At 44.4% G+C, this 13,587-nt stretch overlaps 1 protein-coding gene across 1 annotated transcript in view; it reads left to right on the top strand.

The window, feature by feature from the left end:
• Window positions 1-13,587, top strand: part of sorl1 (sortilin-related receptor, L(DLR class) A repeats containing) — a 58,549-nt gene that overhangs the window by 20,332 nt on the left and 24,630 nt on the right. The window contains exons 6-14 of the mRNA XM_063016250.1: window positions 1,350-1,530; window positions 8,922-9,023; window positions 9,105-9,274; window positions 9,800-9,992; window positions 10,482-10,599; window positions 11,905-11,978; window positions 12,072-12,160; window positions 12,607-12,785; window positions 12,887-13,073. Coding sequence (XP_062872320.1) covers window positions 1,350-1,530; window positions 8,922-9,023; window positions 9,105-9,274; window positions 9,800-9,992; window positions 10,482-10,599; window positions 11,905-11,978; window positions 12,072-12,160; window positions 12,607-12,785; window positions 12,887-13,073 — 1,293 coding nt within the window. The remainder of the gene's footprint in view (window positions 1-1,349; window positions 1,531-8,921; window positions 9,024-9,104; window positions 9,275-9,799; window positions 9,993-10,481; window positions 10,600-11,904; window positions 11,979-12,071; window positions 12,161-12,606; window positions 12,786-12,886; window positions 13,074-13,587) is intronic.

Below are 13,587 nucleotides of genomic sequence, written 5' to 3'. Positions count from 1 at the left end.
AGCCTGAAATATATGCAGTTCCACAGGACCATGGGATGCATTAACATGTTCTCCAAACATCCTTATGGGAAGAAATACCTTGAAACTCAGTGACCAGTTCAAGGTACCGCTGTATATGAAGGAAATGTGGCTTTATTTACTGTCATGTTTTGAATCTGTGGTGAGAACCCTAAACAGCACAACTTGTTAAGCCTTGAGGTTAATTAGCTATAACAGCAGATGAACACATCAGGTTCACAGTGGACACAGGCTCACACAAACTGGACGGTTACAGATGGGAAAAAACGTTGTCTGGTCCAGTGAATCTGGATTTCTGCAGTGACCGTGCAGATCATCAGGTCTTGGCTGGATGGAAGGTTCTTGGTTGACACCTGTGGAACCCTCTGTGGTCTTCTGCGAGTCAGTGTGGACCTCGCTCACATCTGCACACTGATCCTATTAGATGACCCTGACGTAGAGTTTTGCCATGAGTTCTGTAAATAAATGTAAATGATATTTGAATGATTCCCAGTTGGCGGCTCATAAATAAATAAAAGTTCCGAATCACTTCGATTTTCAGACACTTTTTCTGGTTGTTCTTCTCATGAACTTCTTTTAAATCCTTTTGAGCTACAGTTTTTAACCAGCTACCTTGAAAGCTGTCAGCCCAGCTTATCTCGTATTATGTTGAGCATTTTGACCTCGCTCACATCTGCACGCTGATCCTCTTAGACGGCCTTGGTGTAGAGTTGTGCCGTGAGTTCTGTGAATCAGATGATATATAAACGATTCCCAGTTGACGGTTCATGAATAAAAAAAATTTGTTCTCTGCATGAATGGTCCTGTTCTGAATCACTTTAATTTTCAGACACTTTCTTTCCAGTAGTCCTTCTCATGAACTTTACTGTTATTAACCATCTACCTCTAATATCGTGTTGTGCATTTTGACCTCTCTCACATCTGCGCGCTGATCCTATTAGACGGCTTTGGCGTGGATTTCTTTGACGCGGCGGTTAATGCTCGCTCTGCACATCTGATCACGAACGCGCGAGCTGCTCATGAAATGGTTGGGGTGTGGTGCGGAACAGCCGTCTGTGAACTTTCCTTTAGTTTAATCTCTTTATCCTTTTGAATGGAGGTGCCTCATCAAACAGCGCAGTGTGTTTACAAAAGGAGGATAACAGGCCATTGTGCCTGGGTGCCTAAAGCCACGGCTCAGGCATTTGTGGTACCTTTACTGGTCTTCTGCAGCATTTACTGGGACGTATCCACAGACCCAATGTTGTTCAATCCCAGTGTATCCAGCATACCGTTTGTGGGTGTGTATTGTTGAGTATGGTGGTAACTGCAGTTCTGTGTTTGTTCTCCAGGGGTGTGGAACCATACGACAATGCCACCACAGTGCTGGTCCAAAGGCATGAGCCCCAGGGCGTGTCCAGTGTTCTCAGCAGTACTGACTTTTTCCAGAGTGAGGAAAACCGACAGGTCATCCTGGAGAGAGTGGACAGCTTCCAGCTCCGAGACAAGTACATGTTTGCCACAACAACCAGGGTAAGTTCAGCACAGTAAAGCATCATGGGTGTATTTTTTTTAGAAAAGTCTGGTTCCTCTCAAGGTTTCTCCTGTAATGTTAAGGGAGTTTCCTGCCACTGTCACTCTTAGGTTGTTCAACAGGGTTTTTGGTCTGTCGGCCCTGGATTCTGTAAAGTTGCTTTGAGACAATGTCTGTTGTAAAAAGCACTAACTTGACTAACGGATTATGTAGTTAAGAAAGAGCCAGTATGAAATACAAACACTGTACCAGTTACCCAGTTTACTGGGAAAATTACACAGCATTATATTTGTACTGTATTAAAAACATTTATGATGCCCAGGTGGCGCAGTGGGATATTTTGGGTTCAAGTCTCGCCTCTGCTACCGGTTGGCAATGTTTTGTAGATGTAGAAAAGAGGTTTTAACCAAGGCCCTAATATGAGGTTCAAAGAAGAGGGAGGAGTCAAAAAGAACTGGGAACCCTAGGTTGCGAACCACCTTTAACGTTTTGTTTATATTCACAAATTTAACCTCATGGAGTTGAGAAAATACAAGCCTGTCATGCTCAAACCACTCACTCCTTTAGCTACTTAGTCACTAATCTCAAAAGCTGTCAGCCCAGCTTGGCTGACATTGTGTTGGCGTATGTGGACTCATGCTTCCTCTTTCACATGTGAGTTTCTGAAATTGTACCCGGTCTCTTACTGGTAAGCTGATGCACCAGTGTTTTCAGGCCTATTGGTTGTGTTTGTGTGGGAGCTTAGAGAAGGCATGTGGAAGGCAGGATTTATGCCAAAGAGATGCAAGAAAATAAGTGATGGGTTTATGGATTTACTGGGTTGTGCTGATCCGTCTACCACAGTTGGTACAAGACAAAAAATACAAATACAAGCCTGTCATGTTCAAACCTCTCACTCGTTTAGCTACTCATTCACTAACCTGCCTGGTTTGACCCTGTATGATAACTTGATGTATAAACCATTTATCCTTTGACACTAATTTTACCCCTGCTGTTCTCACCACCAGCTGTTTACCAGTGAAAACACCCTGAGAAATCCCATCACTGGGTTCATGTTTGGATTGCATGAGGACATTTGATCTGCGTTGTATTTACATCCCTCTAGTGTGGCTTTAAATCAGAACTTACAGTTTGAATCAGACATGCAAAGTCAGTCTGGAATTTCAAACCACAAGTATGAATGTAAAAACGAACGCATTACGGAAAGAATTTGTTGGATTTCCTAGATAGAAATATATTTAGAATTTAAATCTGGCAACACGTTATAAAGGTTGGGAAAAAGGTGTGTTTACCTCTGTGTTACATCACCTGTCCCATTAAATTCACCTTTTAATTGTTTGCGATATGAGGACAGTAATTATTTATTATTTTTGTTTATTCCTGCTTGAAAGAAGACTTGTGGTCGCTGTGGTTTAATTCTCCTCTTCATGATGCGCAACACATTTTCACCAGGAGAGATCGGGACTGCAGGCAGGCCAGTCAAGCACGTGCACTCTGTATCTACCAAGCCACAGTGCTGTAGCGAGTGCAGAATGAGTCCTGGCATCGTTCTTCTGTAAAATGCATAGACTTAGTGTTTGCTTTCTTTTGGCGTGGCTTCAAATCGAATAGTCAGTTTTAAAGGCACGTATTTTTTTCTGGAAAGGATGCCCAACAAGCTTACGTGCTCGGGTGTCCAAATACTTTTGGCCACTTTTGGCTGGCTGAATTTAAAAGAATTGGCTTTTGAAACACGAGCTGGTTTGTTATCATTACTGGCGGTCAGACTGTCCAAAATCAAGTGGTTCCTCACTCCTCACTGTGTACGCCGACTCCTGCTCCAGTTTGTCCTGGAGAAAATGTTTTGGTTGTACAAACAAACCTCAGACGCTCATCTTTCAAACCCCGGCGTCGGCGGGTCAGATGAGGTCTGGGTGAATATTCTGTGCATCCTGTAATGCAGATAAAGTGTCTCCGGAGGATGAAGTGGAGAGTAAACATCACTCGAGATGAGATGAGCGAGGTTGTTTGACACTGCAGATCTGTGTGTGTTGGGTGAACTTGTGGTTTGTTCTCTCGGGGGTGTTCATGCGCCGATTATCTGTGCTCCGCTAACCCGTGCCGCCATATGGTCATGTTATCAGCGCTACACTGCATAATGCTTAATGCCAAGCACTCTTGGCTACACACACACACACCAAGAATGACCACAGCTCACTTTTTCTGGCTATTTTATTTCTGCATTTTCTCCCCTTTTCTCCTAGTTTAGCGAAGCCAATTTGTCTTCCTCTGTTGGAGACCCCAGTTGTATCAGAGGGGGGTATAGTTGCCTGATACATGCTCCCTCCAAAATGTGTGAAGTCCACCAACCCCTTCTTATTCGCGTGTGAGGCCAGTCTTGCGCATGGAGAGTCACACACTGATCCTCACGTTCTTCCACTTCTGTACAGGCGCCTCAGGCTACTAACCAGGGTCCTTACACAGCGTCTAAGATCCTGTCTTTTTCTAGTCCGGTCTTTTTCCACCCAGCAGTTTTGTCTGCTGCAGGCACTGCCGATTGTGCCTGCTAGGGGGCGCCCAGCCGAGCAGTAGCAGAGCTGAGATTCAAACTCGGGGAGTTCAGTATTCCAACGCTGGTGTGCTAGCCTTAGGTCTTAATAATCCCATTAAAAGTAGATATTTACTTGAATGATTTACTTGAGCTGGTAGCATTGATCTATTCCTTGCATTTTATATCCTGGTCAGGGTTGCGGTGGGTCATGTTTCACTTCGAATACCCTGGTCAGACCAGTCTATTGCAGGCCTTTGCCAGTTTGATCCTCCCCTCATCTCAGACAGAGCCGGTCATGACTGTGTGGAGAACCGCTTAGCAGAAAGTTGATGGACGGGAACCAGACCTGCTGCAACCCTGACCAGGATAAAAATTCTATGTAAAAAGTTGAATGATGCTTTTTTTTTTTTTAATATATATATTTATATTTAATTGCATTCATTTGCTGTCCCAACTGTTTTGAATAAGACTTGCACATTTCCTCATTCCTCCAGCCTAGAATTCACTCCTCATTCATTCCGTCATGACATGATTGATGGCTTTGCTGTGGTGTAATCGTAGAGGGGATTTATTGACCGTGCAAATCCCCACAGTGCTTGTTCGTATTTAACAGGATAATGTCATGCTGTCTAAAGAAATTACTGGTCTGTCTGTGCAAACACCAGCAGCCCAGTACAATCAGCAACATATGGACAGAGCTTAAAACTGGGACCGGAGGACGTCTGGATGTCAAAATAATGGACACTGACGGACTTGCTGAGGAAGATATAGAGTGGTAGTGGCCGGCATGTGACCCTGAACTCCCCCCCCCCCCCCCCTTCTTTTTTAAATGATCAGTTTTTTATTGACCCAGTTTGGTTGTGTCCAGTTGGAGCTTAATGTTCTCTTGTCCCTTGATCCCCCTTTTTTCAAACCCTGGGTCGTAAACCTTGGGTGGGTCGCAAGCCAAAAAAATTGGTTGCAGAGAAAAATAATAATTTATTTAATGAATGTTATCAGACACGATATAAACCTGTACACGAACGCCCCCTTGTGGAGGCTAAACGTTACATCTTGTAAACCACAGTGGCACCAAATTGCCATCATTTGTATTATTTAATTATATTTAATTGTGTTTCGTTTTGATGCATTGTTCATGTTGCCTGGGTTGGGTAAAAATCATGCACAAAATGTGGGTCGCTGCTCTACGATACTTGAGCTGCTGCCGATCGCTTCTTTTCACCTGCTAGGCGCAGTACCGCACGTGAAGAGCAATGCACTGCTATTTGCGAGGGTCGCCTTGCCCGGCGACGAACCCTGTTTCAGTCACTGTCCCTCCTCCTACAGACACAGAACCAATCGTGTGGGCCGATAGCAGAGATGAGATTCAAACTCTACGCCTCCCGAGCGCCCCTCTCTTCCTCTTTCAGGGGAAGTATGCAGAGAAAGCATTAGTCAATCATGACTGAAATCACTGCCTGTCAGAGTAAATCAGAGTCTCGTGTCTCTGAGGAGGGCCGGACCGAGGACGCTGTCGAAGACAGTTTCTCTTTCTATCACCCCTTACCCCTCTCCACACTATTTGCCCCCCAGTGCTTTATCTTCACTTTTTAATAGGATTACCATAATGAATATCACGAGCGACTTTTGGCACAGAGAATCTCCTCAAAGTAATTAAAGCTGGGAAATGGAGCTCTTTTTTCATTTCTAAAAGTGCTATTGAGCTGCTCAGAAATAATTAAGCTTTTTTATCCTGTTACATGGTTTTTCCTCTGACGACCTGTTAAATGAGAACTCGCTCTTTAATTGTAATACCAGCCAATTCGTCTATTGAAAATCTTCAAAAAGTCTTTTTAAAAATCATTTAATTAAACTATTTAAGGATAATTATTGTGTGTATTGTCTGATTCGGAATTGTATTATTTTTCATTCTTATTTTCCCATTTGTTCCCTCAGTGCAGTATTTTTAAATTCCTTATTACAATTCTTCTGCTTTCTAATGCACCTTATGTGTAGGGCTGTACTACATTCACGGGAAAATAATGCTTAATTTCATGGACCTTGGATATTCCGCTAGCACACCAGCACCGAGTTTCTAAACTCCTTGGTTCCTTGGAAACTGTGTGCCATCTGGCGGGCATAATTGGCAGTGCCTGCAGCAGATACTAACTGGCCACCGTATCTGCAGGGTGGGGGCCGGACTATGTGTGCGTGGGTGGTTTCTTCATACGCTGTGTAAGGACCTTGATTGGCGGAAGAGACGCCTGTGCAGAATGCAGGGACGAGAAGAGGAGGGCTGTGCACGTGTCGGAAGAGGCGTGTACAGCGACGTGCTCTCCTCGGATGCAATCTGGTATCTCTCAGCAGCGGAAGACAAAATTGAGTCGCTAAATCGGGAGAAAACTGGGGAGAAAATGCATTAAAAAAAAGTTTTCAGATTTCATGGATAAAGAAAAGTGTCACATTTCACGGCAGTCATTAAATTACACTCATAAATCGAATGATAGAATAAATGGAAGCTACAATACACAGCACAGCTACCTTAACGGTTGAATGTAAACCTAGAATATCCAGCAACGGTCTTAAATATAAAAATACTCGTCCATGTTTTGACACACCCCCCTCTGCGTTTACAGAATTGGTTGGGAGTATTTCAAACTCAGTTACCCGAGTCATGTTTTTAGATGCTTTACACTTCTTGACATTTTGACTAACCGATTGCTAACTGAATTGCCGTAGGATTGCTAGGACGCCTCATAATGCGACTTAACCAGTAAACGTGAGACACTTAAATGCTACACAAACGCAAAATGTTAAATCGCTAAATACAAACCTTACATTTTGAATTAGATAAGGCCTTACGTATGTGCCATGCCATTATTATTAGTTTGCTGCCAGGGCAGGTACATTGTGGCACATGCCTGCTAATTAAACTGGCATATCTCCACAACCACACACACACACACACACATACCTTCAAACACCCTGCAGATCTACAGTCGAGACCTACAAGCCTGAACTCCTGCTCGTGACTCATGTCTCTTCGGTCCACTGCAGGTTGGCAGAGGTTGCCAGATCAGTACGCCTCTCGTTTCCCAAGCCTCTCCCACTATGAAAGGAAACGATGTGCCCAGCAGCCGAATGTGCATTAAACCTGTAAGAATCGGCTCTGTTTATGCTGGTCGTTCTCCCATTCTGGACCATACAGCGTACAGCACATAGAGTTGATTATTTATTTATTTATTAGGATTTTAAAGAAAAGAGTAGCAAGAGTACCATTGCGTCTCACTATTTTTATTTATCTATTTATTTTTCATAGGGCTGGGTATTTTTCCAACCCTCATACACATCTCATGTCAGTACTTGGAACGTCCTCCTCTCGTTCTTTGTTTAGACAGTCTGGTATCTTTGACTGGAGGAACACTTGGTCCCAGTATCTATTGGTCCAGTCCTCTGGCTTCCCGATAGCCATGTCAGTTTTGCATATTCAAAGCCAGCTTGTCCTCTTTGTCAGCTCGAGTGCTTGCTACCATTCTGCGGGCACTCGGTTCACACTCTGCCAGCCACGACCTCCCGTTCCAAAATCCCTTTCCTTCCCTTGTGGCTCTCTAAAGCCAGACTGTGTTCTGGCTGCCTGCGACACCGCTGCAGTCTGTTCCCGGAGACGGCCATTAATAGGCAGATAAATCAATACGATGGATGGCGCACGCTAGGGGCATAAGGAGGGGATTGAGAGCCCGGCGACACTGCATGCGCTGTTCTGAGCCAGAGAACAAGACGTGCTTTTCCGCCTCATCAAGGGAAATTCATTCATGCCAGCCAGACAGTTCACAGCCTGTCAGGCTTACGGCTCTCCCCATGGTCTACGCTTGGAGAAAACAGCTCTACTGTTTTTTTATAATCCTGGGCTGCTGTTTTAGATACTTGTTATGCCAGATATTTGCTGCTTTGTCTGGTTAACAGATTTTACTTTCACAAAGTTGTTTTGATTAACATTTAACAATTGCTGCTGTCTTATACCGATCAATAATATGAATGACGTCTATGGAAGTGTGTCCTCCCTGTAGCTATTTATAGACTGGCATTTGGTCATTTAATGGGATTTCTATGAGCAGGCATAACATTTTTACTGCATGGATAATTATTAGATTTCTACTCTTTATGGTTGCTTGGGCATAAATGGACTTACCATTCATATTAAGGCCCATGGTTTGGCATAAAACCAGCTCATGGGGTGCTCAGGTGGCACAGTGGTAAAACACACAAGAGAGTTAGAATTTCAGCTCTGCTACCAGCAGGCTGGGCGCCTACACGAAAAATGATTAGCTTGTTCGTAGGGTGGGAATGTCAGAAGGGATCTGCTGGCTAATTAAGACGAGGGATAATGGGATCAGTGCGTGACTCTCCATGTGCGAAACTGAGCCCTATATAAACTACTGCACACGTGTCGGAGGGGGAGTGTGTTTGTCACGGCTCTCCTCGGTCAGGAATGGAAGTCAGCATCAGTACAAAGGAAGCGAAATGCAATTGGGTAATTAGATACGACTAGATTGGGAGGAAAATTAGGGAAAAACAGCTTATGGTTGGTTGTCCACATACTTTTGGCCAGGTAGTGTATTTTTTTTACATTCTACCTTTATTTAATGCATTTTGTACCACCAGCTTTTCTAGATTCAGTAGAATGTGTGGCTTAACAAGGCAGTTGTAGCCTAGTGGTCAAGGTTGCTGGTTCAAGCCCCACCACTGCCAGGTTACTGCTGTTAGGCCCTTGAGTAAGGCCCTTAACCCTCAATTGCTCAGACTGTATACTATCCCAGTACTGTAAGTCGCTTAAAAATAAATGGATAAAATGTTAAAAATATGCATTGTATATTCCCTCAGCCGCTGCTGGGAGGCCACGAGTCGCAGTCCGTACAGCTGTGGGTCTCCTACAACCGACAGCCCATGAAAGCTGCCCTGTTTAACACCCGCCATCCCATCACTGTGAGTAGCATTTTTATTCATGACTGTAATGCTGAGGGCAGTGCAGGATGTTGTGTAACTGACTCTGTCTGTTCTTTGCAGGAGTATTATATAGCCGACGCCTCAGAGGATCAGGTGTTCGTCTGCGTCAACCACAATAACAACGTCACACACCTGTACATCTCAGATACACAGGGGCTGGCGTTTTCTCTCTCTCTGGAGAACATGCTGTACTACAGTCCTGAGGGTTCAGGGAGCAACACCCTCATCAGGTACGGCTGCGATTACATTAGGATTTTTTATGTCATGACAAAGTGTCCTTTTATTATTTCTCTCTCTTTAGTTCTTTGTTCTTATCTTTTATTTATCTAAATAATGAATGCCCTTTTATTTCTGAGGTAGGTACAAACTATGCAAAACAATGCTGCACATTTCCCTTCTTGTGTAAAAATAACTGAAATAAATTGTATAAGAAATCCCACATTAAATATATAAATGAATAATACAAATAAAGTATCCTCACATAAATTCCAAAACCTTCCGAACCTGGCAACCCTGTAGTGACGCCAACCAGGCGAGGTGAATAGCGCCAGTGCCCTCTGCTGTTTAAAGTGAATATTGATTCATTATACATGTAAACCGATTTGAATTGTTACACATGTGAATCGATTTTTAACTGTCTTGTGGTGCATCGTTACATCCCTAAACAATGGTGCAGCACCGGGTTCCCAGTGGTACATGTTGTTTTACACTGTAAATACCTCTCTATACATGTGTGTGTGTGTGTGTTTGTTTAGGTATTTTGCCAACGAGCCGTTTGCAGACCTGCACCGTGTTGAGGGCCTGCGAGGTGTGTTTGTCGCCACGCTCATCAATGGCTCCCTGAGTGAAGACAACATGCGCTCCGTGATCACCTTCGATAAAGGAGGCACCTGGGAACTGCTCCAGCCACCTACAGCCGACAGCCTGGGGGGCTCCATCGACTGCCAGGTAGCGCCTGAATGTATTTACTATACTGTGGTTTCCTTCCACAGTCCAAAAACATGCAGTCAGGTTAATTGGAGACACTGAATTGCCCTATAGGTGAATGGGAGTGTGTATGTGTGTCTGCCCTGCAATGGACTGGTGCCCCGTCCAGGGTATTACTGTGTGCCTTGCGCCCATTGAAAAGCTGGGATAGGCTCCAGCACATACAGCCCCCCCCAAAAAACTCTGATTGGATAAGCGGTTAAGCAAGTGAGTGAGAGAGTAAAAAACTAACAATTAGGGGAGGGCACTCGAGGGGCACAAACATTTTGGGAAGGGGGAGTGGGTGGGTGTTCCTGCTTTGCACCCAGTGTTTTCCTGTGGAACTGGACCTTATGACCATGTATATATATACATATATATGAGGGTGTCTACATACTTTTGCACATACGGTGCATGATTATAACTGGTGTATTTAGTCTCGGTACTGACTGACTCTGCTTTCTCCTCCAGCTTTCTAAAGGTTGCTCTCTGCACTTGGCACAGCGTTGGAGTCAGCTGTTAAATATCCAGCTACGCAGGATGCCCATTCTGTCCAAAGAGTCTGCACCCGGTCTCATCATGGCAACAGGTGGGTCACGGGACCAGCTCCCCGCTCTGTTTGTGTTAGAGAAGTGTGTTGCCTCTTCGTGTGCACCCGTGCTTATCTAAAGCCCCGACTGAAGCTGTAATAAACACTCCACGCAGCGTGTAATGATGGAGATTAAACCCCAGGACGTTCCGGAGCATCCTCCATTGTGTTCGGCTCTTCATGCTCGGTGCAAAACATACATTTACCTCTCTGTAAGTGTCTACAGAGCGCAGCCGTTCTCCTCTCTTCCTTTTGTCCCTCATCTATTGGCTGGCAGCAGCTGGGCTTTTAATTAAAACGATCATTACATAATGGGCAGTTTTGGAGAGCGGAAAAGAGCAGGATCATGAAGACGTCTGCCCACTTTGGGCGCTGTTGCTCTGACGCAGATGCGCTAATTATTGCTTTCGCAGCCGCTGATTAATAAACAGAAAATTATGCAGACGCAAACACACTCCAAGGTGATGTTCGGTCTTTCCAGCTGTCGTCCAGCAGCCTCAAAGCCTTAGAATTTTAATTCTAATGCTCCAAGTAAATCGAACTTGCAAGTCAGCTCCACTTACCATATAGAAGCACTTTGTAGTTCTACAATTACTGACTGTAGTCCATCTGTTTCTCTGCATGCTTTGTTAGCCCCCTTTCATGCTGTTCTTCAATGGTCAGGACCCCACAGGACCACCACAGAGCAGGTATTATTTGGGTGGTGGATCATTCTCAGCACTGCAGTGACACTGACATGGTGGTGGTGTGTTAGTGTGTGTTGTGCTGGTATGAGTGGATGAGACACAGCAGCGCTGCTGGAGTTTTTAAACACCTCACTGTCACTGCTGGACTAAGAATAGTCCACCAACCAAAAATATCAAGCCAACAGCGCCTTATAGGCAGCGTCCTGTGACCACTGATGAAGGTCTAGAAGATGACCGACTCAAACAGCAGCAATAGATGAGCGATCGTCTCTGACTTTACATCTACAAGGTGGACCGACTAGATAGGAGAGTCTAATAGAGTGGACAGTAAGTGGACATGGTATTTAAAAACTCCAGCAGCGCTGCTGTGTCTGATCCACTCATACCACCACCACACACCACTAACAAAGCATGCAGAGAAACAGATGGACTACAGTCAGTAATTGTAGAACTACAAAGTGCTTCTATATGGTAAGTGGAGCTGATAAAATGGACAGTGAGTGTCGAAACAAGGAGGTGGTTTTAATGTTATGGCTGATCGGTGTAGAGCAAGAATGTAATGCTGTGTGTGTGTTCTTAACGGTGTAAATACAAACTGATCTGTTTATTTATCCCACAGGGTCTGTGGGAAAGAACCTGGCCAATAAGCCCAATGTGTACGTGTCTAGCAGTGCTGGGGCTCGGTGGAAAGAGGTATCGATACACTTCCACTGTTCACACAATGTGTATGTTATATTTATCTTCTTTTTTTTTTTACCTGTAACGCTGATGTTAACCTTGCTACAGGCTCTGGCCGGTCCTCACTTCTACACCTGGGGTGACCACGGAGGCATCCTGATGGCCATTTCTCAAGGCGGCTCCACCAGGACACTTAAGTGAGTCCTTGTTCATGGTTTTATTTACCTGTATGTGGTGGTGAGATCTGGCAGATCATTTTTTGTTGTTTATCATTAATTCCCGCAAACTGGTTATTCTGATCTGGCTTGTGGGTGTGGCGCCACCCTGAAATCACCTTTTTCCATGAAATAATCTGATCCACCCAGCAGTATAAAATAACACATATTTATGACACGTATGGAGATGTTCTAATCTGTCAGTGGCTTTGTTTACATGCAAACATTTTCTGCAGTTTGATTCATTTAATTCTGAGGTGTTTATATATTCCCTCCATTCTAAGTTTTTTTAAAGCGACACACATTTTGTTCATGCATCTTATTTTTTCTGCTCTGTACAATCTGGTCCCACTGTGGTTTACAAGATATAACATAAAGCCTCCACATTTAGCTGCATTCTCACCTATCTGTTCTTGTGTGTGGTGCAGGTACAGCACCAACGAGGGCGAGACATGGAGTGAGTTCCAGTTCTCGAAGGAGGACGTGTATGTGTACCAGCTGCTGACCGAGCCGGGTGAAAAGAGCACCGTCTTCACCATCTTCGGCTCCTACGCTGACCAGAAGCACAGCTGGCTCATCCTGCAAGTCAATGTCAGCGATGTGCTGGGTGAGAACCCGTTCTGTTCTCTCTGTTTTAGTGGATCTGTGGTATTAAAAAGACTATATAGTAGATGTACAGTTTCTAAGTTCTGGGTGGTTCTAATCCAGGGGTGCCATGCACGGAGGGAGATTATAAACCTTGGTCTCCGTCTGATGAGAGAGGGAACGCCTGCGTACTGGGCCACCAGCTGATGTTCAAGCGCAGATCGCCCCACGCCACCTGCTTCAACGGCGAGGACTTTGACCGGCCCATCAGCCTATCGACCTGCTCCTGCACACGCCAGGACTATGAGTGGTAAGAAATAATATGTTCATATTGATGTCCTGTATAAACTTTGGAAAGAAAAGACTGTTAACATTTTATGTGAACGGAGAGGGAGAGTATTGGGTATTTTTTTATATTTAAAAATGTATACATTTGCCTTTTAATGTTGAGGGAAACTTGGGCGAAGGTCCTTTCCAGTTTGAGCATGACTGGTGTGGAGGAACTTCAGTGGTCAGCTCTTAGCTCTGACATCAACCTAATCAAACTTCTTTTGCATGAATTGACCTATTTGTCCAACATCAGTTCCTGACCTGACAAATGGCAAAATGTTTTGACTGAATGAGGCACAAATTCCCACAGAAAGCCATTCCAAAAGTGTGGATTTGTTAGAGTTCTGTAGCTCTGTAGTAATGCCTATGGTTTTGTAACAAGGTGTTTATTAAGTTGAGGGTCAATGTTCACATATGTTCGGACATATAGCCACACATCTGTGGCTATATCAGGGATCTGCTTCCTTGTTTAACTCCACAATTCTATCATTGAG

This window comes from Trichomycterus rosablanca, chromosome 20 (assembly GCF_030014385.1).
Source record: "Trichomycterus rosablanca isolate fTriRos1 chromosome 20, fTriRos1.hap1, whole genome shotgun sequence".
Lineage (NCBI taxonomy): Eukaryota > Metazoa > Chordata > Actinopteri > Siluriformes > Trichomycteridae > Trichomycterus > Trichomycterus rosablanca.
Note: the sequence above shows the minus strand (reverse complement) of the source record. Positions and strands in the feature narration are given on the sequence as shown.